The sequence below is a fragment of the Convolutriloba macropyga genome, chromosome 11 (assembly GCF_964194025.1).
Source record: "Convolutriloba macropyga chromosome 11, txConMacr16.3, whole genome shotgun sequence".
In the NCBI taxonomy this organism is placed as follows: Eukaryota; Metazoa; Xenacoelomorpha; order Acoela; family Convolutidae; genus Convolutriloba; species Convolutriloba macropyga.
The window spans coordinates 34,057,928-34,081,933 of NC_134478.1; the positions used below are offsets into that span (position 1 = coordinate 34,057,928).

Consider the following 24,006-nt stretch of genomic DNA (forward strand, 5'->3'; position numbering starts at 1 on the left):
TAGGAATGTTTGCTTCGAGGATCTTGTCAGAGCAGGGTTTTTGATTTGTGGAGTATTTAGAAAAAAGATTTTTGTCCAGGTCGCAGCCTTTTTTTGGGTCGAGGTTGTTGACTAGGACTACATCAAATTGTCTCTTAGCAATGTTTAAAAAATTTAATTCAAACATATTTTCAATGAATGCATTCTCAAAATCATCACTTGAGCTCATTGATTCCCATTCAGTTTTGGAAAAATTTATGTCTCCCGTCAGTATCGTGTTTTCAAAGATCTGATTTGAGCGTATTAATTCAATTTGATAAAGTAGGTTTGATAGTTGTCCAGATGACCATATGAATGGACTTCCAGTGGGTGGATTGTAGACACAGCAGATTAATATAGGTTTTGGTTTATTGTAGATTTTGATTGCCACATAATCGTCATGTACTATGCTTAGGTTTACTTGCTCATGCTCAATCTGATTTCGGATTCCTATTAGAACACCGCCATGTTTAGAAGTGAACATATCAGGGTCCATATTTTTTCGATATATGCTGTAATTTGGCAAGAACAATGCAGTACTTGGCACATGTGGTGTGAGCCAGGTTTCTGTCAGACAAAGGGGATCGTATTTCAGAGTTGCGATTGCGAATACAACTCTTCGAATTGTTTGAGAATACAACTCTTCTTTCTAGGCTTAGAAGGCTTCTGACGTTAAACGTTAGCATTTTGATTGAGGTTAGTCAAGACCCATCTCCATCTTCTGAGGAAGAGTCTTCAGTGTCTGCGTTGGAGTTGGTGTTGGTTACCCATGCAACATTTACCTTTACTTCCACTCTTAGATTTCGAATACGAATTTCTTTGCGATCAAATTTATTTTCGTCTATGGTTTTCGGCGGGTTTTCAGATATTCGTTTTTTTTAGCATCGACTGGTGACAAATAAGGGCTCACGAAAGCTTGCTTGTTGAAATCCTTTAAGCGATAAGCAGACATCAGTACTAGGTTTTTGCTGATTGGGTTTTTTAGATGTATCAGAATCGTGCCTGGGAATGACTTTGTGGATTCGTATCATCCAATGCGTTGAATTTTGCTAAATTTCTTGTCTTCAATGTTGAGAAAGTCCAGCATCTCTTCTATAGCCGCCACCTCAGCGTGAATTTGTTCATCGGCCGATTTTGACTTGAGCTCAGGTGCTCCACGGACGCAAACATCAAAACCGTCATTTATTTTGTGCTATGAAATGCTGGTTTAGTCGCAGCTTTTGTTACATTTCCAAGGGACTGGGCGTAGTTTTTTAGTTCACTGAGGTCAAATTTTACGGTCTCTATCATGTGGTTTGATTTTTCGAGTTTTGTGCAAACATTTTCGATTGTTCCTTGATTTCAATGAGCTTCATGCTCTAGATTCGAACAACAAACATAAATCCAGATCAACAGAAACGCGGCAAAACGAAAACTTCGAGGTTCCTTTTAACAGGATGAAGAAGACCGATACATATTTTTCGACACGGACTGCGCGACTTATGAACATCTTAAACCAGCAACCAGCACATACCTGAGAATGAGTTACCAAAATCACGACTGATAAAGGTGTATCACGAATTCATCGATAGGAGCTACAATTGACACCACGAGAATTATAATATAAAAAGGACCGTGTACACCATCCGGCAACGACGGATGTAGGTCGGAACAAAAGGGATGATGAGTAGCACTTAGACGGATGCTGCACTCCAAGCTGTTCCCCTCCAGACAGTGTAAAGACGGCCCAGTCACAAAAATATATAACAAGTGGAGAGGAAAGCACCAATATATATATATATATATATATATATATATATATAATTAGCACACATAAGGAACTGGTAAGGAAGGATTAAAATAAAAATAGGACATCAAGGAAGGAGCAAAGAAACAAAGTTAAGCAGCCCTACACTCAGTGCAGCCTTCCCTCCTCCACAACGGAGCTAACTGAAGTCTCACTGAGAACAGGAGGCTTGAGGGCGCGACATCCCCGCAATCAGAGAGAACAGCTCCTCAGTACTGCGAAGCTGATTTTCGATCGTTCGGATGTAGCTTATAGTGTCGGCGTACGGCTCTCCGCGTTTTTCGCTGGTTTTAGTTGCGAGTTGTTTCATAACGCGCGATGCTGATGGCCCAGCACCGCCCGAGCAAGCACAAACCATTGCTTTGAAAGTGCTGTGTTCGGTTTCGCGGATTCGGTCTTCGTATTTATTTCGCTTGATGCTCTCGTGATGTTTGTATGCATCTGTTATGGGCTTAGGGCAGCTCTTCGCGTGAGGGTTGAAAATCTTCACATCGAAGAAAGTGCGATTATAGCGGGAGCCCCACAGTCCGTTTGCCTTGATGTCCAGTCGAGCGTCATCATCAGTAGTGGTAAAATTACTCGAGAAAAATTCTCCATCGAACGACTGATGTTTTGGCTCTATCTGGACATCGTGGCAAACGTCATCCATCAGGTTTTATTTCGTTGTGACGTAGGTGCGTACACCCGCTTTTGGCGCAATGAAGGGCATGGGTGAGGCTAAATTCTTTCCCGTATGGGCATATAGCTGGCGTGTTCTTCGCTTCCCAGTAGCGAAGTGCTATTCCATCACGGAACTCAGTCTTCGTGAGGTCAAAACCATGTTTTGATAACGGAAGCGCGTTAAGCCAGCTAGATGCTTCTTTCTCCGAGGCCAGCTGGGTGGTATACTTCATTTCTGGTAGATTGTTTTCGATTCTGGATTTTTTCGAGATGAGTTCACGTTGCATGTCTGCTTTCTGTCTGAGACTGATATTGGTTTGTTCTAATTCACATTGTTGAATGAATGAATCATTATTAAATGACGCCAACGGAGTTGAGAGTTCAATTGATTTCTCAAGACTTTTATGAAGATCATGTGGGAGGGCGATTTTAAGCCCACCCATTCTGAGAGAGAGAAAAAAGTTCTCTTTCTTCTTGGATTATTTCTTTGCCGACGTTATTCGGTATGACTCGGCCCAGCCGCCCCTCTAACTTGTCCAGAACCCCGTCCATTGAGGGTGTAGCACGCGAGAGGAAGCTCAACTTCTGTTGCACCCCCTTTGTCAAACATGCATAGGTATTCTGCGGAGAGGTGAGAGCAAATTGACCAAGTGCAAATTTTTTGTGTATTTAAATTCTGCATCTTTCAGAAAATTTTTACTGGCCTCAGAGCTACCGATTACTGATCCCAGGACTCGAGTGCCCTGCGTGATTTCCACATTTGTGCCTTCAAACTCAATTGACACTTGGCGCTCGCCTCTTGGCTTAATTATCAACTGACACTTCGGAGGATTGACAAGATATCCGTACTTGGGACCAATCTGAGTGAGCTTGTCAAAGAGTGCCCTGATATCTTTCAACTTTCCGAGGACGCTACCATCATCAGCATACCATTTTTGTGTCAAGGAGTCATTGTGAAGTCTTGATATTAGGGGTAGGATTCCAATTCCATACATTGCCATTGCAAGGGGATCAACATGTGTCGTACCTTCCTGAGACAGAATGGTCGACATATCGATGTAGAGATGAGACGGATGGCTATAGGAATTCTGTAGGGCAACATGCAATGATGGGCATAAGGCTTTCACGTTCTCTAATGCTGTTTGTCTATTGAGCACATTAAATGCGTTTTTGGCATCAATTAGTAGAATTGCTTCCTTTTTGGGTTCATCAAAACTGTGGCGGAGCGAATGTATGGCGTGTTCTATGCCGCATTTTTGGCCCAGGCACAACTGCATGTTTCCACCGAGGGATGTTAGATCTTGCCTGATGCAGTCGACGATTATGCGTCCGGTGATGCGACGCATTACTTTACCAATACCAAAAGGTCTCACACCTGGACATTTATCCAGAGCCACTAGTCGACCACCATTGTATGCAATCAAATCATCTGGTGGTATGATGGACGTGGCCAGCCTATTAGCAAACTTGACAACAAGCTTGCACAGGTTCGTGGATGTCTGCCCGAAAGCAGAAAGTAGTCTACGCCAGTCATCGGCATCAAGACCTGAAGGCCCGGCACTGCCATGAGTCTTCATTGCATGCTTTTGGACAAGCCTAGCACTGATTTTGTCGAAAACAGCGGGGTGGTAGGGAAACGTGCGTGGATGTTAGCTCTCAATGCAGTTGCGCTCCAAGGGTTGCCCTTCAGGATGTTTGTCGCGTAAAATCTCGTTGACCCGTCTACCGTCTATGAGAGCTGTAGGTGTCAGTACGCCGCTTTTATGCTCATCCAAAAAAACACGAATAGTTGTACTGATCTTACCAAGAGACATGAAATCGTTGAACATCTTGAGGTCAGAGTGTTGCTTTTTGCTCCTTGAATTAATTCTCATTTGGATTGTCTTCGCTTCACAGAGCAGTCCTGAGAAATTGCAGCTGTGCCATGCACGCAGTCTACACTTGATGGTCTTATTGTTCGATCCATCGTCCCTGTTCTTTGTTCGACTGAGAATTAAGTGCGGAAGTATCATACAGAGGGTCAGAGATATATCGGATCTATCCGTGTCTGCGGCAATCGGGGAAAGGACACTGTGAAGGGCTTCGGCGAATTGTTCCCCTGTCTTGTTCTTACTGAGCGTGAAGAACGAGGGCTTCCATGTGACAATCTCGCGGTATATTTCGCGCACTGTTACCGCGTGATGAGGTTGGAAGTTATCCCAAAAAACTATCCGATGGTGCGGCGACGGAACGTTCGGGGGGGGGGGGGTGCGATGTTGCAGGATCTATGAGTGAATTTCCGTAACGGTCAAATCAATGTGTGGTGCGGGCGTTGCGATTGCTGTTTCGGTGGCTGCGGTGGCCTCAGAGCAGCTTTTGCAGCTGAAGTTTTCGGTCCACTCTTTCGCTGCGGCTAGGCCACATATTTCACGTGGAAATATTTATAGCACATATGACACCAGACGCCTCTTCTACGTATGGGACCTTGCAGAGTGGACAATGGGTTTGATCAGCCATCAGGCTACGGGCTAGGAGTCGGGAAAGCTGCACTTAGGGGACTAGATTAAGTTAATTACAGGAGAGTAATAGCAGCAACGATATTTAAAGTAATGAATGATGTTAAACAGAATAATAGTGAAAACATGGTTTCCATGAAAGGAGAAGTGCACGGTGTCTTTACAGAACAGGTTAGGTTCAAGAAGATTCCTAAATGAGGGTGAAACAATAAACAGCTTTAAGTTACAAGAATCAATATAATTAAAAAAAGCTTAGTTAAGGGCACTGATTTTCTTATTTATGAGGCGATTACAGCTGGTGGGTATAACTTTGGGAACAATCAAATTATTTGGGCTAAATTTAACAATAATGAGCTGAATGAGGAATTTCCAATGCTCTATGAAAGTTTCAATACTACTACGGTGATCATTGAAGCCAGCGATTACTACAACAGTGTTCAGTTTCTGATTTGGATATTGATTGATAACATCACTGAGATCTAGCAGTTTAGTAGTAGTAGTAGTAGTAGTAGTAGTAGTAGTAGTAGTAGTAGTAGTAGTAGTAGTAGTAGTAGTAGTAGTAGAGAATTCGGGTATGTTTCCCGGGGCTTCAATTTGTGCCCATTAGTCAGTCCAGTTTCAAATGTCAATTTTTTTCAAATTGTTACAATTGTCACATCTGCAAATTATACGCCAAGAGCCTTTGTTTGTCAGGCTTAAATGATTTGTGAAAAAGTGCCAGTATGCTTCGGTGATAGTGTGTTTGTTTATGTTGCCTCCAAATTTTTGAATATTTCTATTTACAACATTGTACAGTTGTTTCGTTCGGTGGAAGAAGTTTTCATCAGATTTGACTAGTCGGTTATTTTCGATTTTCAGTTCACCTCTACAGTGTTGCCTTGTCCTCTCGTCTTCAAGGGTTTTAAAAATTGTCGGAATGTCAAATTCATTACGTGAAATAGCTAGGAAGAGAAAAAGATCATGCAGTTCAACGTAGTGACAGAGTGGGAGGAGTTTTGGGCTAATGAGACGTTCTTTGTAACTTTGAAGTGAGTTTCCTAGAATCCATTTAGTAGCCATGATCTGCACTTTTTCAATATTGTACATGTTGGTGCGGTTTGGCAACCATGCTTGTGAGCAGTACGTCAAAATGGGAACAATATAACCAGTATAGCAGTTCATTTTGGTTGACGTTGAGCTGATTGTTGACATATTTCGTTTTATTTGGAAAAAAGCACTGGTCGCTTTTTTTACTCTCTGGTCGCATTTGCCTTGCCATGAGAGAATTGATGTTATTATTAAACCAAAGTCTTTTTGGGATTCAGTTGGTTTTACTTCCTGGCCACACATAGATGTCGTGAGATTACCTCTAACATTTAACAACTTGCATTTGTTTGCATTTAACTCCATTCCATTCTTTCGGCACCAGTCTTTAATATTTTTTTGCGCTTCTGTCCAGTTTTACCTGATCATGAACTATGAAATTATAGTCGTCTGGAAATTCAAAACCTTCAATATTGGGGTTTGCATCTAGCAAGTCATTTAAAAAAAATTAAGAACAGTAGTGGTCTAAGTATGGAACTTTGTGGGACTCTACTTGTTACGTTCTCCAAACTTGAACAACAATTTCCAATTTTGATAAATTGTTTTCTATCTTGAAATTATGAGTGCAAGAGTAAAAATATATTCCCTCCTACATCAAAACTTTCGAGTTTACTAATGAGAAGGTGATGTGGTACTTTAACAAAAGCTTTTGAAAAATCTAAGTAGAGGATACTAATGTCGTCCGACGAAATTGTATCAAATTTGCTATATACTGTGTCGAGAAACAGTAGAAGTTGAGTGGTTTCCGATCTATTCTTTCGAAAGCCGAATTGATTTTCGTTTAAACTGTGACCACAATGATAATATATTTCGTCAAAAATTACTTTTTCAAAAATTTTGGACACACAACAGAGTAAACTAATGGGTCTGTAGCAATTCACTTCTGCTTTGCTTCCCTCCTTATAGATGGGAGTTATTTGACTTTTTTTCCAGATAGAAGGGAATTTTCCTTTATTGGACATTGTTTGAAAAAGAAGGACGAGTGACTTGCTCAAAGTTGCTGAGCAAAATTTAAAAATTATGTTACCAAAGTTATCGGGTCCGTTTGACTTGTTGAGTTGTAGTTTCCTTGATATATCTGTTATCAGTTTTTCTGTTATATGCAGAGAACTAAGTTTTCTCCTCAAGACTGCTGGTTTGTAATCAACTTTGTTACTGTACACTTTTTGGAAGAATGAGTTAAAAAATTCTGCTTTGTGTTGATCGGTTCTAGCGCTCGTGTTTGCATAGTTTACAATGGGTGGTATGGAAGGACTCTTTCTTATTGCTCGGAGATGTTTCTGTATATTACTGAACCGTCGCCCTGCGAAAACTTCGGATTCAAAATTAGACTGATCTTTCTCCATTTCAATTGATATTTTTTTCAAGTTTCTTTATTTTGAGGCTCCTGCTCAGGTTCATTACCTGCCATCATTTCTTTTTAGTTTCCAGTTTCTTGATTAGATGGGATGCTGATGGTGTTACCCACGGGGGAAGTGAGGCTCGATGCCGCGTGACTTTAGGAATGTTTGCTTCGAGGATCTTGTTTATCCATTTGTACCATTTTTGAACCAGGACGTTCACATTGCTGTAGCAGTACGGATCAAAAAGTGATTTCATTATTTGCTCATTTAGGTGCTCCCAGTTTGCTCTTTTGAAAGCAAATTTGGCATCTCTAGCAGATGCGCGGGGATGGATGAACGTGCTCAAGTAAGTGCAGATTGGGATGTGATCAGAGCAAGGTTTTTGATTTGTGGAGTATTTAGAAGAAAGATTATTGTCTAAGTCGCAGCTTATAATTGGGTCGAGGGTGTTGACTAGGACTACATCAAGTTGTCTCTTAGCAATGTTTGAAAAATTTAATTCAAACAACTTTTCAATGAATGCATTCTCATAATCATCACTTGAGCTCATTGATTCCCAGTCAGTTTTGGAAAAATTTATGTCTGTATCAAGTTTTCACATATCTGATTTGAGCGTGTTAATTCAATTTGATAAAGTAGGTTTGATAGTTGTGCAGATGACCATAGGAATGGACTTCCAGTGGGTGGATTGTAGACACAGCAGATTAGTATAGGTTTTGGTTTAGTGTAGATTTTGAATGCAACATAATCGTTATGTACTATGCTTAGTTTTAATTGCTCATGTTCAATCGAATTTCGGATTCCTGTTAGAACACCGCCATGTTTAGAAGTGAACATATCTGGGTCCCTATTGTTTCTATATATGCTGTAATTTGCCAAGAACAAGGCAGTATTTGGCACATGAGGTGTGAGCCAAGTTTCTGTCAGACAAAGGAGATGGTATTTTAAAGTTGCGATTGCGTTTGAGAATACCATTCTTCTTTCTAGGCTTAGAAGGCTTTTGACGTTAAAGGTTAGCATTTTGACTGAGGTTAGTCAAGACCCATCTTCATCTTCTGAGGAAGAGTCTTCAGAGTTTGTGTTGGAGTCGGTGTTGGTCACCCATGCACCATTTATCTTTACTTCGACTGTTAGATTTCGAATACGAATTTCTTTGGGATCAAATTTATTTTCGTCTATTAGTTTTTGGCGGGTTTTCAGGCATTCGTTTTCTTCTTTAGCATCGACTGGTGACAACTCAGGGCTCACGAAGACTTGCTTGTTGAAATCCTTTAAGCGATAAGCAGATTTCAGTACTAGGTCTTTGCTGATTGGGTTTTCTAGATGTATCAGAAGGGTGCGTGGGACTGTCTTCCAATGCGGTGAATTTTGCTAAGTTTCTTGTTTTCGATGTTGAGAAAGTCGAGCATCTCTTCTACAGCCGCCAACTCAGCGTGAATTCGTTCATCAGCCGATTTTGACGTGAGCTCTGGTACTCCACGGACGCGAATACCAAGTCCGTCATTTGATTTTGTACTATAAAATGCTGTTTTAATCACACCTTTTGTTACATTTCCAAGGGACTGGGCGTAACTTTTTGGCTTCTTCAGTTCACTGAGGTCAAGTTTTACGGTCTCTATCATTTGGTTTGATTTTTCGATACTTTGTGCAAACATTTTCATTTGTTCCTTGATTTCAATGAGTTGATCATCAATTTTAGAGGTTTTTTGTCGATGGCATTGTCTTTGTTATCTTTGCAGTAATTGCAGATGTGAAGGAGATTTTTATCTAATTTGATCAGGACGTCAATGTCGGTCTTATCGAAACCCGTGCATTTAGAAGTCATATGCATAACTTTGTGGCAAAATAAGCACGTGAATTTATGCTTTTTCAGTTTCTCATTGCAGGAATTACAAAATTGTGATTCCCTGGGTGACATTTTGGGTAAGCACTGTATAAATTTTTTGGGGTTTGCAGTGAACTCAGTAAAATAGATGGACAACGCATATTTTTTTAATGTACTGCCTATGGGACCAATACTGGCACCGCCGGCAGACAGCAACTATAAATTTACAAAGTATACAAACTGCTAGTGCCTATGGAACCAATTCTGGCACCGACGACAACGAAAAGAGGAAGTGTAATGAAGAATGAAAAACCAAAAGTAAAGGAGCCTATGGAACCAATGCTGGCACCGACGGCACGCTCAGCAAATGATTTTATTTAATAAGTAGCCTATGGAACTAATACTGGCACCGACGGCTTTAGTAGGTGAAACGAGTAGTTGTCTATGGAACCAATACTGGCACCGACGACAAAGGAAAGGAAAGGATGAAGGTGATGGAGAATGAAAACCAAGAGTTAAGGAGCCTATGGAACCAATGCTGGCACCGACGGCAAGCTTAACAAATGATTTTATTTAATAAGTAGCCTATGGAACCAACACTGGCACCGACGGCTTAAGTAGATAAAAAAAACGTTACCTTGAATTTGTTAGTAGTTTGTGTCCGCTTTTTGTTATCAGAGGAATCTCCCCGATTCGGTACATACACTTTTTTATTTGCAAGCGGAACTAGCTCGTTTGCTAGATTATTGAGTTCCTCGGCTACTTCGTGAGGTTCTTGGGTTGACGGTAAATCGCCTTTGAATAGGTCGTTGCCGCCAATGAAGATAACTATTCGGTCGTAGGATTGGGCTGGTGGGAAAAACTCTGAAAGGTGGCGAATTTGAGCACCGGGTAGTGACAAAATATTGAAGTTTGGGAAGTTGAGATGTTTTATTTGGGAGTCTCCGAGAATTATGTTTTTTGAGGCCGAACTCTTGAAGACGTGATAGCGCATCTGGGGATATACAGCAACAAAAAGTGCCCGTCAAGCTAGGAACGACGGGTCTTTGGAATATAAACCTGTGCAACCAATGCTGGCACCAGCGGATATGTTTTTTTTTCAAGTCCCTAGCTCAATTTGATCTATTTAATAAGCTTATTAAGTTTAAGTTTAGCACCTCGATAGGAGTGTACACAACCCTGTACTTGACCCTCGTCTATATATTTGGTACGAGAAGTACCCAAGACCAAGTCCGAGCAGCTGGAGGGAAGAGGGTTGGCATCAAAACGTCCCATTCACGGAGCCTGCTAACATTCAAAACACAAGAAATTGCTCTAAAAATGAAATCAGTTAGAATGGTACGACCTGATGTGATGAGTCGGGGTGGAAGATTGGTTCACTCGCCTACGGCTGGGGTGGCGAGGCTTGGAAAGGTGTAGGTTTGATTCAGCCCAGCGCGCATACGTATTTGAAAATACAGCGGAGGTAAATTTGTTCGGGGGTTCTATTTAATAAGTTTATCACAACAATTAGGCTATTTAATAAGTTTATCGCAACAATTAAGCTACAATGAGTTGGAACCCTATACCTGGCGAATTCTCTGTCTCTGTGGCTCCTGTAACCAAGAAAATTGTGCCGGCTGAAAACTAAAGGTGGATTTTCACCCCTGGTCTCGTCCTAAAGCCTATCTACTACATTGAAATGTTGAGATAAAGCCTTAAATACGAGATAAATACGAAGATTTGGAATGTTGAGATGAATCCTTAAATACAAGGATGTTCTAAAATTGAAATGTTGAGATTAATCCTCAAATACGAGAATATGGAAGCTTCTCATAATTGCTGTTTTAGATTGCAACATGGAGGCGGGAAAGCCTGACAGTGCAGATATTATATCCGAGACCTCGATTTTATGTGTTATGCATTTGTCATTTGGTGAAAGCTTGTGCGAATTGAAAGGCAGAAGCTGACGTACTGGAGGAGTGACTCACTGTTGTTCGTCTTTAATTGATTCTATATTTTGTTTATCTGTTGAAATGTCTCCAATTGTTGAGGGTCGGAACGGTTACTCATTAGACGCAAATGCCTTGCCCCATCTCAGCGTCAGAGGCAATGAAGGGTTCTTTCTTTATTCAACATCTGCTTTGCCCGAGCAACAATTGGCACCACCTATTCATCTGGACAGGTAGTAAAGAGCTTTATCAACATTTTTTCAAGCTGACTATTAATCAAACATTTGTTGGGTCTTTCCCATTATAGCTCGTAGCCCCCCCCAGCTTAGTGGTCAGGAAACCTATACCCCCCAACATGGTAATTATACCATAATGGAGGGGGGCTATAATGGGAAAAACCCCATTTGTTAACCATTGTATTATATAAAAGTACGATTTTGATAAACAATTTACTTTTCAAGAATTGTGGCATATTGTCTCGAGTACAAATATAAAGTTTTTAGATTGCAGGTTTTTTAGATTAAAAACTTGATAACAGCTGCAATTTAGCAGCTTTGGGAGACATATGTTATTTTTTGCTTATGATATTATTTTGTTTTGTCAATATTAAAACACCAGTTTCATCTTTTATGAGGCTATGCAAACGATGGCAAATGCAAGTAGGCCAGGCAAAATCTCTTTCACTTGAGCTTTTGAAAACAGATAATTTGACGTTGAAAGACTGTCCCTGCTCAATGCAATGATGTTGTCGTGAGTCTTAAGTATTGTCACGTTGTCAATTTGTAGGTCTATAATGCCCGGAAACAGGCCTGAACAATATTAAAAGCAAAATTATTCTCTTTAGGTGCCTCGTCTCATTGTTGGTAATGTGTCTCACGGGGTTTATATTGTACACTAATCTGTCCCTTTTGGTTGTTATGGGGTCCCGTAGTTTCCCATGATGGATCATCGTAATTTAAACTCTGTAATCTAAACTGCTCGCAAAAACATCAATAGATCATGGTAAAATCGAAGATATGATGGAGGTAGTGCATTCATTCATTATTAATTGCTCTTGAACGAAGTTCATAGCAATTATTGTAAACGTGTTGGTCTTTTTTATGCAAATTTTTCCCTTGACCATTTTGCGCTTTTCTTCTAGAACATTCTTTGACTTCTCAAGTGACTTTTTCCAGCTTTCATTCTTCATTTTTGAGAGAGAGAGAGAGAGAAAGACTTAATTCTCAAAGAGAAACCAAAAGTATTAGCATATGCTCTTCATAACAACACAATTTGAACAAGTACATACAACATAATAGGTACAGATTAAGTCAACGCAAAACGTTTTTTTAATCAAGAAATCTTTGACAGCATTTATGTCACTCTTTCTGAATCCGGTAATAATCTTATGACGAAAGAGATAATTAGCCATAACTGTACTCCGTGAGAAGAATGATTTTGAGTTGCTAAATTTGGGGTCAATTACAAATAAGCTGGAGGAGCAGACACGTTTTTCACTTTTGTTAGCATTGAAGGTGATAAATTGATCGTAGTCAAGATTGTATTTATTGTCCATGAGTTGTGCTAGAAAAACAAAGGTCCGGAATTCGATAAGATGACACATCGGTAGAATGGAATGCTTTTTGAGTAGTGATTGATATGGCGTTTTTGTCCCAAAAATCCATTTGAAGCATTGCATTTGAAACTTTTCCATTGATTTCAGACGCGTTATGTCAGGAGACCAAGATCGTATTCCATAGAGAAGTACAGATAACACTAAGGATGAATACAGTTCATACTTCTTCCATGACGGCGTTTGCCATGGAATTTTCTGTTTCAAAGCGTGAAAGCTTCTCGTAGCATTATTCAACTTTGTTAACACGTGCTCTGTCCATTTGAGGTTATTGCTAACGATTATTCCAAGATCCTTTATATGAGCAACATTATCTAAGAGATGGCGATTCATTTCAACCGAGGAAGACCCTTTCAAATTAAGACACTTTGTTTTATCGAGATTAGCGATCATTCCGTTTGCAATGTTCCAGTTGTAGAGCCGCGAAAGATCATTATGAAAATTCAAAGACGTGAAAAGGAGTTTAAGGTCATCTGCAAACATCCAGGCTAGACAGTCTAAAAAAATACTTGGAAGGTCATTAATAAAGATGAGAAACAAAAACGGGCCAAGTACGGAACCTTGTGGTACTCCACTAGTGACCAAATTCGGATCAGAAAAATAACCATCCAGATTAACCATCCAGTTTGCCTATTAGAATTTCATGCGGAACTTTGTCAAAGGCCTTTTGATAGTCCAAGTAAATCGTAAAAAGGGTATGAGATTTATTGCTGTACAATGTCTCCAAATAGTCGATTAATTGCAGAACTGCATTTTTTCGTGACTGAAAGCCGAACTGTTTGGGATGGATCTGGTGTTTAGATTATTCATAAAGATAATTGAAAAGTAAGCGTTCAAAAATCAAAGAGACTATTGGCAGTAAACTGATAGGGCGGTAGTTTTCGATGTTGGATTTGGAAAGCTTTTTGTGCAAGGGCCTAACATAGGCTACTTTCCAATTAGCGGGAAAAGATTGAGATTCAGCAATTGAGTAAAAGAGATAAGATAGTAAATCTGCAAACAGATGTGGAGTTAGTTTAAGGAGAGAACACGGGAAGAAATCATTCGTTAGGTAAGTTGATGTTTTTGTTTTCATTATCTCATCTAAGATCAAATCAGGTCTTATGGACGAACTGAAAAACTTAAGTCTGATTGACTCGGCTGGAGCAAGTGGATTGCGGACATATGAGCTTGCGTTGAAGTTTTTTTCAAAGAAATTGTTGAAGCAGTTTGCGATAGCTATAGGATCTTCAAGCGCTTAGTTTTTATAGAACATTTGTTTGGGATAAGATGAAGTTTTCAGGCTACGTAGTAAAGCAAAACAATCGGGTAGACATGTGGTCATTGAACCGTTAATAAAGCAAATCTTATCCATTTCGGAAAACGCTTCAAACTCAGAGGCTAGTCGAGATAGTTGAGATCGATTGCTTTTCGTTGGTTCCTGGCAGCTCGTTTACGCGCCGTATTCAATTGGTTTAAAGTGTGCATAGTTAACGAGCTATAATAGAATGGATTTGCTTTGCGTTTTGATCGCTTACGCTGGAAGTTAGTTCGGATGCTGTTCCACAGAAAATCATAGAAAGTTGTTACGTCGTTGCTGGTCAACGAGGCATCAAAAATGAAATAAGTCCAAGATTCAACAAAATTTATTGAGATTTGTTGCCTGATTAAAGCAGTATTGCGTCGGTAAGATAGGGTTAGTAAGTAAAATTCTGGTGTCAACCAAAACTTCGATTGGAAAGTGATCGCTAATCAGGAGATCCCTGCGAACTTGGCAGCTAGTAGAGGCTGCCGCTGAGCCTGCATCGATTAAAACATTATCAAGAGTGCCTCCTCTATGATGTGTAGGAGTGTCATGGATGAGTGGTTCCAGGGAGTGACTTATTAGGATATTTAGAATTTCTTGTTCTTGATGGCTAGGGCTAGTCATAAGCTTCCAGTTGCAAGCGGGTAGATTGAAGTCACCAAGAAGAAATGGGGATACACTGAACTTCTCTTTTGGATACCTATGATTCATGTTTTTGAGGCAGCTATCAATAAATAATTCAAGTTGCTCAGGCGGTACTCTGTATTTGCTTGAGGACGGTGGTAGATATACGCACATGAAAACAAGAGCTTCAGACGAATTGTCTACCGCGAAGGCAGTTCCAAAGTCATTTTTGAGAAAGTTAAGTTGTCGTGTTACTAAGTCACTTGAAGTTTTACGTAGAACAGCAACTCCACCATGTTGACCCTTGAGTCTGTCAACTCTCGATACTAGCTCATACTGACCAAAAAGGTTGAAGTTATTACTCATTGTGGAGGAATCGAGCCAGGTTTCTGTCAGAATTGCCATTTCTATTTCGTTGAGTGTGAGGTAATTCAGTAAAGTTGATTGTTTTTTTTTCCATAGAGTTAATTGATTGAACATTAAGGAGTAGTATGCGTGACCTCAAGGATTGTCATTCGTTTGGCACAGTTGTGGTTACCGAATTTGGCGATGATTTGTGTTTCTCAGACAAGAGATATAGGTCGTCCAATTCAGCAGAGTCAATCTGTATGCCGTTATGAAATAACTTAAGATCTCTGAGTCTGAGCAAGTCCCGATCTATTCCAAGCTGAATCAATTCAAATCGTTTGTGAAGCAGATCTTTTTCTATGAGGCGATCTTTCCAGCAGAGTTTTGGTTTAGCAAAAACTTTAGTGCCCTTAAGTAAGTGACAGTTGGATAAAGTTATACGGCGATCGTAGCTCGAGGCTAGCTGGATTTCCACTGGGCGAGGCCTAGCTGATGCCTCCGGTTTGCGTTTGCCAAGGCGGACAATGTTCTTTTTTTTCGGGAACAATTTTGAGCTTATTGCATAAAGTTTGTACATTAGAATCATCTTGGGAGGACGTGGTTTCGGCAATGTTGAATAGAACAATAGTCTCTTCAGCTTTGATGTCATAATCGCGCTCATCGAGGGTTCTTTTGACGGCATCGGCATAGTTGGTGTGTTGACTGGAGCTCAGGCCTTGATGATTCAGGGCACCCGGTTCAATATTCACAAGTTTTCTTTCAATGGATTTGACTGCTTGAGCAGTTTCTGAGATGATTCCACTAGATGTTTCCAATTTATTTTTACAGTCATTCAATTGCGACAGTGTTTCACGAAGCAAACATTCCAGGGTACTCTTTTTAGCTTTTGATGTGAAATTCGATAATTCATTTGGGGCAGCGGCTAGGAGTTCGCTAATTGTGGGGTAATAGTCTGTACTAGAGGTTAAGCGGTTACGGTGTTCAGTCATTTTTATAGGGGTATAAAACCTGAGCCTGTGGCACCTACTAGAGGAGACCTTTGAGTGATCTCTATTGCTCTCACTCCGAAGTAAAGCTTGTTGCTAATATAAACTCGGTTGCAGCGAAGAACAATGATGGGCCAAGTAGCACAGTTGGTAGTGCATATGTTTATGAAGCGGGAGGGCAATGGTTCGAATCACGATGGGGTTAAATGTTTTCCACCCGCCCGTCGTTCGAGAGCAATTCTTCCGACATTAGTCGGTTTATGTTTGTCAAATGATTTGAGCAATAAGTCATCATTTAGCAATAGCTGTTGGTCATTTGAGATGAGAAATATCTTCGAGCTTCTTATTAAGTTCGAAAGGCCATTTTACTATGGGATTGAGAAAAACTCAGGTGGGATTTAAGACGAGATGTAACTGTTGTTTGTGTATTGCGATTTCGAAGCTATTCTATCCTATCTATGATGTTACATTGAAGGGTTCTATGTAACAAGGAGGCTAGGTAATAAGAAGCATATAATGTTCTGACCGCATCTCATCACATTTTTTCAAAAGAAAACAGAAGTTGATCTTTCGAAACAGAAGAAGGATTATTTCGTAGTCTGTAAACGGATTAGCTCCTGAGCAGTAAAAACATTAATTAAATTTTTAGTGGCCACGAAGTGATAGCAAGGTTATATTATTTGTCTGATCTCGGTTTCTCTTAAATCCAAATGGTTTGGATAATACTGGGGTGCTTCTTTTTAAAATTTTTTCGAAGATTTGTGAGAAGTAAAAAAATTCGAGCAGTGATTTCTGGACGTTTGAGTAGTAAAAACCCTAAAAGCTAATATTTTATAAGGTTGAGTTTTTTAAAACTATTTCTAAAGTGCAGTGAGAAATAAGTTTGTGCGATTTTTTGCTGTTTAAGCAAAAATTTAAGCGGCAATTTAACTTCTGTTTTCGCTCTTTTCTCATCCTCATGTCCTTCACGAATGCTATTTAGTGGGAATATATGTGATGTAGTGGTTCGTAATTATTACTTTTTGTGCCTTCAAAGGGAAGCTCATGGTTTTTAAGATTTTGCCACTATTTGTTTTCATAAAAGAATAAGCGAATCTTTAGAATTTAACGGTTTATGTTGTTGTTTTTGAAAGTTTAACTCTTAGTTTTAAAATTGACAGGTCATATTTTTGAGCAATAAATGATTTATTTTAGGTCTTTTAATTGATAGCAACATTTATTACTTCTCCACTTGTTTTCACTAATTTTTTTGGTTTTGTGGGTTTTATCAGTACTTGTCCTTTTTTGTCATGTTGCGTAGTCAAACTAATGATTGATCTTATGGCTTCCATTAATGTATAAAAGAAATATTTTAGATGTTTTAGATAAACATATGATAGATAATGGTTTTAATGACTCATGCTTTTTGTATTAATAAAATAAATAATTGTGTTTCTTGCTGGTAATTGTAGTTATTTTTGATGAGCTGTCACTTAATCTCATTAATGGCGGGTGTCATCGGGTCTCTGATGATGCGTACTTGGACCCATTAAAGTGTTTAGTTCTAGCTGTTGTTTTTCTTGACTCAGATCATCTTTATTTAACAAAGTTTTGGAATTTTTGGGCTTTGCTCATCCTTGTTACAATTCAAAGAATTTGAATTGTATTGGTGCGCTGTTTTTTTTTTAAGATTTGTTCACACATTTTTCAATGACTTTGATCTTTCGAAACGGGATAAACAGGTAAAGCCCAGCGGGCATTAAGATTCATTAGAGGCCCAAAGTGGGCTTTAGTAGTCCTTCAAGTGCGTATAGTAGTGCAGCTGCTGGGATGGCCTTAATTTAAGGTTAAAAGGTCATTTTTAGGAGTTTTGTTTGATTAGTCTTAGGTTGAAAATTTTAAAAGCTGATGAAGGCCTTTTGCGAGACAAAATTGCTTGTTATGACCATTTTATGAGCTATATGTCGTGGTACTACAAACACAAACACACAAAAGGATACTAATTTTTTAAATTTTTTTCAGGTTTTTTGAAAATTTTTGTCATTTTTTGAGTTTTTTAGCCCTAGGTGTCACAAAAACTCCTCTAGGGTTTGATAAAGGGTTGGGTGATAGGTTACTGCACAGTTTCTAGTGGTAATGGAACGGTTTTCAACTTTTTGACATCATGAATTTTAGCATTTTTTGACAAAAGTTGCAAATTTTTATGTTTTTTGACATATTTATTGTCATCCTTCAAGTGGTTTGAGTCACAGGGGCAAGAAACCCATATTAGAGGTTGGATAAAAAGTTACTGAAAAATTTTTAGTTGCCATGGAGTAGGTTTCAACTTTTGAATATCACAAATTTTAGCAATTTTTTTGAACAAATTTGCATTTTTCAGGTTTTTGAAAATTTTCCCATTTTGTCAGTTTTTCCAGTTTCAGGGACCAGGCAATCTGTTTTAAATTTTGTTAGTAGGTAACTGCATAGTCTCTAGTAACAATGGAATGCTTTTTAACTTTTTAATGTCTCGATTTTTAGCATTTTTTTGATAAGAACTGCAATTTTAATGTTTCCTAAAGTTTTTGTCAGTTTTTGATATTCGTCCACTCTCAAGTGCAAGAAAACCTATTCCGCGTTTTGATAAAAAGTTACTGCATGGTTTTTAGTTTCAATGGATTTGTTTTCAACAATTTAACCTTTCGACTTTTAGAAATTGTTTGATAGAATTTGCAATTTTTTTCAAGTTTTTTTTTTAAAACATGTATTTTATTTTTTTCTTGCCTCAATTGCCAGGTAAACGCATCCAGGGTTTGACAGTATTTTATTAAATAGTTGCTAGGGGGAAATTGAATGGCTTTCAACATTTTAATAGAAGGAATTTCTATTTTGAAGTTTGAAATTTTTTCTAAAAATTATTGCCTATCGATCTATGAGCCAATGATTTTTTTAATGCTTGGAATTGGGTTACTGGATAGCCTCTAGAGACACAGAAATGATTCTGAAGATATTTATATCACGATTTTCAGCAACAATTTCTTATAATTTGCAATTGATTTCTTTTTTCTTTTAATTTTTTAGTCATTTTCGAGTTAATCGATCTTCAAGGTCCAATGAATATTTTTCAGGTCTTGCAGATACAATACTGGACCGATTTCAGAAACAAAAATTGTTTTTGAACATATTTTTGTAATAGGTGTTTTTAAAGGCAAAAAATTTTTTGCTCAGGTTTAAAATCTTCAAGAGTTTTAGCAATGAGTTTGTTTTTGTTTAGTTTTGATTCTTTTAGTTTCTCAATTCTTTGGTGATTTTTGTGTTCTGGCTGGCATTGTTCAATTGATCTGCTGTTCAGGTAGAGTGCGTCAGAGTTTTTCATTCAATTCTTTGAATTGTATTTCAGGACTTGTCCTGCTATGTTTTTTTTATTATTGTCTTGTCACTCGCTGATTTTTATAAGGTCTTCGTTTTTATAATTAGGCATAATTCCAAATAATTCAGTTTTTTTGCGATTTCAAATTTTGATTGTTTTGACAGCATTTTTGGCAGTTTTACAAATTTGAGCCTCATTCGTTTCTGAAAACTGGTATGTGTTTTAATTTGGTGATTTGCTCAATTGGGGTACTGGTTTTTACGCAGTTACGTCTTTCATTTATTTTGATGCTTCTTGCTTTTAAAGACATTAGTGACATTTGTTTTGAAGATTATATTGATAATCTCATTTTTTCAAACTTCATTTTTGTCCTTTTACTTTGTCCTTTGTCTTCATTGGTTTTTATAATTTGTTGTGTATTTTCTAGAGACCCGTAAAGTGAATGGAATGTACAATGAAGGACCCGTGATTTTTGATTCACGGTAGCGGTCAGTGGCTTTCTGAAAAAAGCGCATTTATTTAGATTTATTTTCGTTTTTCTTTGCGTAAATTGAGGTTTATGCTTCCTCGGCTATCAAAAGCTGTTGCTGTTATTTCCCTGGGCTAAAATTTCTTAATATCTTTTGATTATAAATCAGTCCTCTCCAATAAGTTTCATTAATGACAGGTGCAGCTGGCTTTCCATGGAGGCGTGAAAGAAGTTAATCACTTTTCAGTCGATAGAAATTGTTTTTCGATTTCATTCGTTTTTAAGCAATTTTAACTTGTTGTTTTCCTATGAAAAATCTTTGGTTAATTACTTTAAACTTTAGTTAATGTTTTTAAAACTCTTACGCTTTGTTCAAAAAAATCTCATGTGATGTTTGTTTTGCTCTTACTAGCTTTTTGGTTTCTCTCTTGATCTCAATAACAACAGGTCCCATCGTTTAATATTCACTGATTGTTTTCAAAACTGTCGTTAACAGGCATATGAATATGTACTAAATGACTAAGAACTTTAAAAAGTAGTTGAAAAAATGTAATTAAAAAGTAGTTATTATGCAAATACATGAATAGAAGTGTCTTTAAGAAACCAACATTTACTGCCATTGGATTTTTCTATTGTGGCAAAGGATAGAGGAGATTGGTTACAGAAAAGATTTTGCAGAACAAACAGATGAAATGAGAAATTTTGGAATATTGATTGAGAAAATAATTTGAATTGGAAGAGTTAGCAAAATTTTCTAGACTTAGCTACAGTTCAAACAAAAATTACCGTATTCGTTGATTGGACAAAGTTTTTTGAAGAAAATTGTAAAATTTGGAGCGAATTTTTTCAAAAAATCTTTACAGTTTACAGTTGTTACAGACGATTAAAAATAATGGTTAATGCAAGTCTCTTTGTAAGGCAAGAAAAAGTCTCTTTCTTGATAGAAACTTGATACAAACTCTGACAAAAATTTCGAATTTTTGCCGAAAACGGTAAAAAGGAATACAAAAATAAAATAGACTAAAACTAATGAAGTAAGACTAAAAACCTAGGATTTGTGCATTGACAATAGTGTTCAAGAAGACCAATGTTTCTTTGTGTTCCTGACAAAGTTTGGCGGTAATTCAAAAAGCCTGTAATAACGCTGTGATACAAACAGGGTAGCAAAAACAGTTGTGTAAGTACAGATAAACTAAATATATATATATATATATATTTTTGCCAAAAATAAGCAGAAAATCATTAGACGTTATTGTTACGCACTGATTTTTATAGTGTTCCTCGTGGTGTTATTGAGGTTTATATTAGGAGTAATTAACTCGGATAATTGGCATTTTACAAGGACTTATTTGGTGTTTCACAGTGCGGTTTTTAGCAGATATATTTTGAATAAAATTAGCTAGTAATAGCCTTTTATTGAGCGGTTCAGATGCGTGATATATCCACTAGTTTGCCTTGCATTTTAGTGTTAAGTTAGTCGCTATTTCTTCTGTAACTTAGTTTATCAAACTTGGAGGTTTTTCAAGAGAATTTCCAGTTCAATCTTTAATTATTTTAGCAAGAATTGTTTAATAATTTTAACAAGAAGTTTCTCAAGTTTTATCCAGTTTTTATGAGATGTTAGGCAACTGATTGTCAGGCTGGCTCTCCGGTGTTCTCCTGATAGTGGGTTCCGAAGGACTGTGCCTTCAGTTGTATTGGTCCTTCGCAAATATTTACTGATTTACAAGTTGGGCAATTTCCGGCTTTTGTACGTCTCTTGGTGTTTGTTCAGTACATATACAATTCCGTATTAGCACCTACTTCATCAGAATAATTACTTCACCAAGTACATAATCTCTCATGAAGTTATTTACTGATTATGTGAATTTATCATCAAGAAACTCAAAAAAGTAAATATTGAGGCTTTTAGGCACTTGAAGTGTTTGCTAGTAAAACTGTCAATCTGCGGTTGTTTTTCATAAACATAAACAAATTAGGGGTTACAGGCCTAGATGGAAATACTGGCTATATATGGCCTTGAAACTAACTGAATATGAACTAAATTATAGCACTTATTTATGGATATTTAAAGGAAAATCATCACGTAACTATAAGGAACGAAATAGGGGCGTGACACTACCCGACTTTATGAAAATTTTCCATGAAAATTTTGAGAATGAACTGGGTTTTTACAATTTTTTCTATAAAACATATAATCTGCACAAGTATAAGGTTATACACATATTTTTGTTGGAGCCACCCAATTTATGTTTTCTTAGAAAAGAGTTTGGAACGAAAGCATTTAAGTTAAAGCCAATGAAAGAAGATAAGAGAAATAAAGTTTAAGTTAGGACAAGGTTAAAATAAAGAGGGTTAAGACACAATTAAGGGTTTTGAAGGAACAGTAAGGATGTCAAAATGCGCTAATGTTGAGGAAATAGTGAGAATAGAAGGTAGAGTTAGGGTTTAGAGAACACATTAAGATTAGCACTGAAATTTATCATGGTTATTTCACTGAATAATAGCTCTAAACTTTGAAAACATTTGAACTGGCTGAATAAGTGGTTAACAGCTCTGGTTAATTTCTAGGGTTGGAGTACTGATTTATTGGTTTAAATCACTTATGATTAGAACTTAATGAATGAAGGGATACTGAATCATTTAAAGGGTTAATACTTGAACTATTTAAGACTTTCATGAACTTAAAGAATACTTTCATCTCGGGGTTGAGCTTGATGGTCCAGATCATCGTCTGTGTTGAACCGGTCCATGGTGTTGAGTGACATGGTAGAAGTTGCAGGCATGGAATTTCGCCGTTGTCGCTTGAGGGTTCCAAGTTCTTCTGGGGAAATGACTGTTGGTGGTTGCTTGAGTTGTTTGGCTAGAGTTGTGACTACATATGCTTTCAGATGTTTGGGTACGGAAACTACTGGGTTTAGCGGTACATTGGTTCCGTTAAGCTTCATGAAATTTGGTACCATTCGTCGTACAAAAGCTACTTTATGGTATAAGAACATGAAGAGAATATGTAGGGCTAGATTTCCGATAAAGACAATGATTGTTAACGAGAGAGAAAGTTTGATCGGAACGTAAGATTCAAGTTTGTCAATTAGTGCCGGTTTAAATGACTTCATTTCGGTGGTAATTGGCTTTGCTATAGCATCTAGTGACTCTGTTGATAACTTTCTATTCGAGTAAATAAATTCGGTTTTAACTTTCTTCAATAAATCGAGGTTTGCTTCAGTACAGGAATCATATTTCGGAAGGTCGTTTATGTTAGGTACTGAGTCAATTAAGTGCGCAAGTGGATCTGGTAATTTTACATTAATTCTCGTTGCTGGAAGGTACTGACAACTTTGTAAATCAGCTCGAATTTTAATGTGGTCACTGAACATTGTATGTCCACATTTTAATGTGATTAAACAGATGTTACAACCTTTATGAGGAACATTGATGTGTCGGCCATTTTCATCCGTACCAATCTCCCTAAGGGTATAATCACTTGAAGCTGATGTTAGAAGCCAAATTCCGTATCCAAGGTTCTGTGCTCGTTCTGGGTTGGGTAACACAACCTTCTCTGTATCACATACTTTCAATGCTGAGATTGTGTGGTGAAACTTGAGGGTTGCTAGACACGAGGAGAATCCAAGGTGAGTTTCCATTGTCTCATGACAGATTCGGTATCGTGGCGATCCAAGACAGTTGTCATACTGAGCTTTCGTCAGTACTGTAGTTTCCATCTGTCCTTCTGAGATTGCTAAGTATTCTCCCTCTATTACATATCTTAAGGCGTCTATGGAGTCCTTCTGAGGCATAGGGATTACTATTGCACGATAAACTTCAAACACTGTCTGGCTAGAGGCTAGGGGAATGGCTAGTGTCAGTAAAAGTCCATCTTCAACTGTCGAAATCTCTTGTACTAATTTCGCATCGTAGTACGAAAGTATATCAGTCATGGGTATTGCCAAAGTTAGACGATCTGGGGCGTTCTTTTGGCTATCATGGACTGCATCAAGGATCTTTATCAAAGATTTACGAGGTACTAAAGAGATTGGAAGACGTTTGTCAAGTAATGTAGGAATGGCATTTAGAACATTAATTCGAAAGGAATATAAGGCTGCTCTATAACTTTTGATATCTGCATGATTGATTTAGTAAGAATTAATGATGCTGCTGTGTCAAAGTTAAAGTTCAATTGTTGTTGTGATAATTGTATTTCCATACAGGAGGC

The 24,006-nt window shown here is 38.0% G+C and overlaps 6 protein-coding genes across 6 annotated transcripts in view; 3 read left to right on the plus strand and 3 right to left on the minus strand.

Annotated features, from left to right (window-relative positions):
* The window catches only part of LOC142349906 (uncharacterized), a 419,533-nt gene extending 409,937 nt beyond the window's left edge, over positions 1-9,596 (minus strand). The window contains exon 1 of the mRNA XM_075401752.1: positions 9,585-9,596. The gene's annotated coding sequence lies outside the window, so the exon portion shown is untranslated. The remainder of the gene's footprint in view (positions 1-9,584) is intronic.
* LOC142349900 (endoplasmic reticulum-Golgi intermediate compartment protein 3-like) overlaps positions 1-10,718 on the minus strand; it is a 393,083-nt gene extending 382,365 nt beyond the window's left edge. The window contains exon 1 of the mRNA XM_075401746.1: positions 10,693-10,718. The gene's annotated coding sequence lies outside the window, so the exon portion shown is untranslated. The remainder of the gene's footprint in view (positions 1-10,692) is intronic.
* The window catches only part of LOC142349904 (uncharacterized), a 412,979-nt gene extending 402,258 nt beyond the window's left edge, over positions 1-10,721 (minus strand). The window contains exon 1 of the mRNA XM_075401749.1: positions 10,694-10,721. The gene's annotated coding sequence lies outside the window, so the exon portion shown is untranslated. The remainder of the gene's footprint in view (positions 1-10,693) is intronic.
* LOC142349901 (endoplasmic reticulum-Golgi intermediate compartment protein 3-like) overlaps positions 1-24,006 on the plus strand; it is a 448,624-nt gene that overhangs the window by 296,374 nt on the left and 128,244 nt on the right. The window lies entirely within an intron of this gene.
* Positions 1-24,006, plus strand: part of LOC142349903 (uncharacterized) — a 471,688-nt gene that overhangs the window by 296,366 nt on the left and 151,316 nt on the right. The gene's annotated exons all lie outside the window — the stretch shown is intronic.
* LOC142349899 (eukaryotic translation initiation factor 2A-like) overlaps positions 11,044-24,006 on the plus strand; it is an 87,044-nt gene continuing 74,081 nt past the window's right edge. Inside the window, exon 1 of the mRNA XM_075401745.1 lies at positions 11,044-11,374. Coding sequence (XP_075257860.1) covers positions 11,226-11,374 — 149 coding nt within the window. The 5' untranslated portion in view covers positions 11,044-11,225. The remainder of the gene's footprint in view (positions 11,375-24,006) is intronic.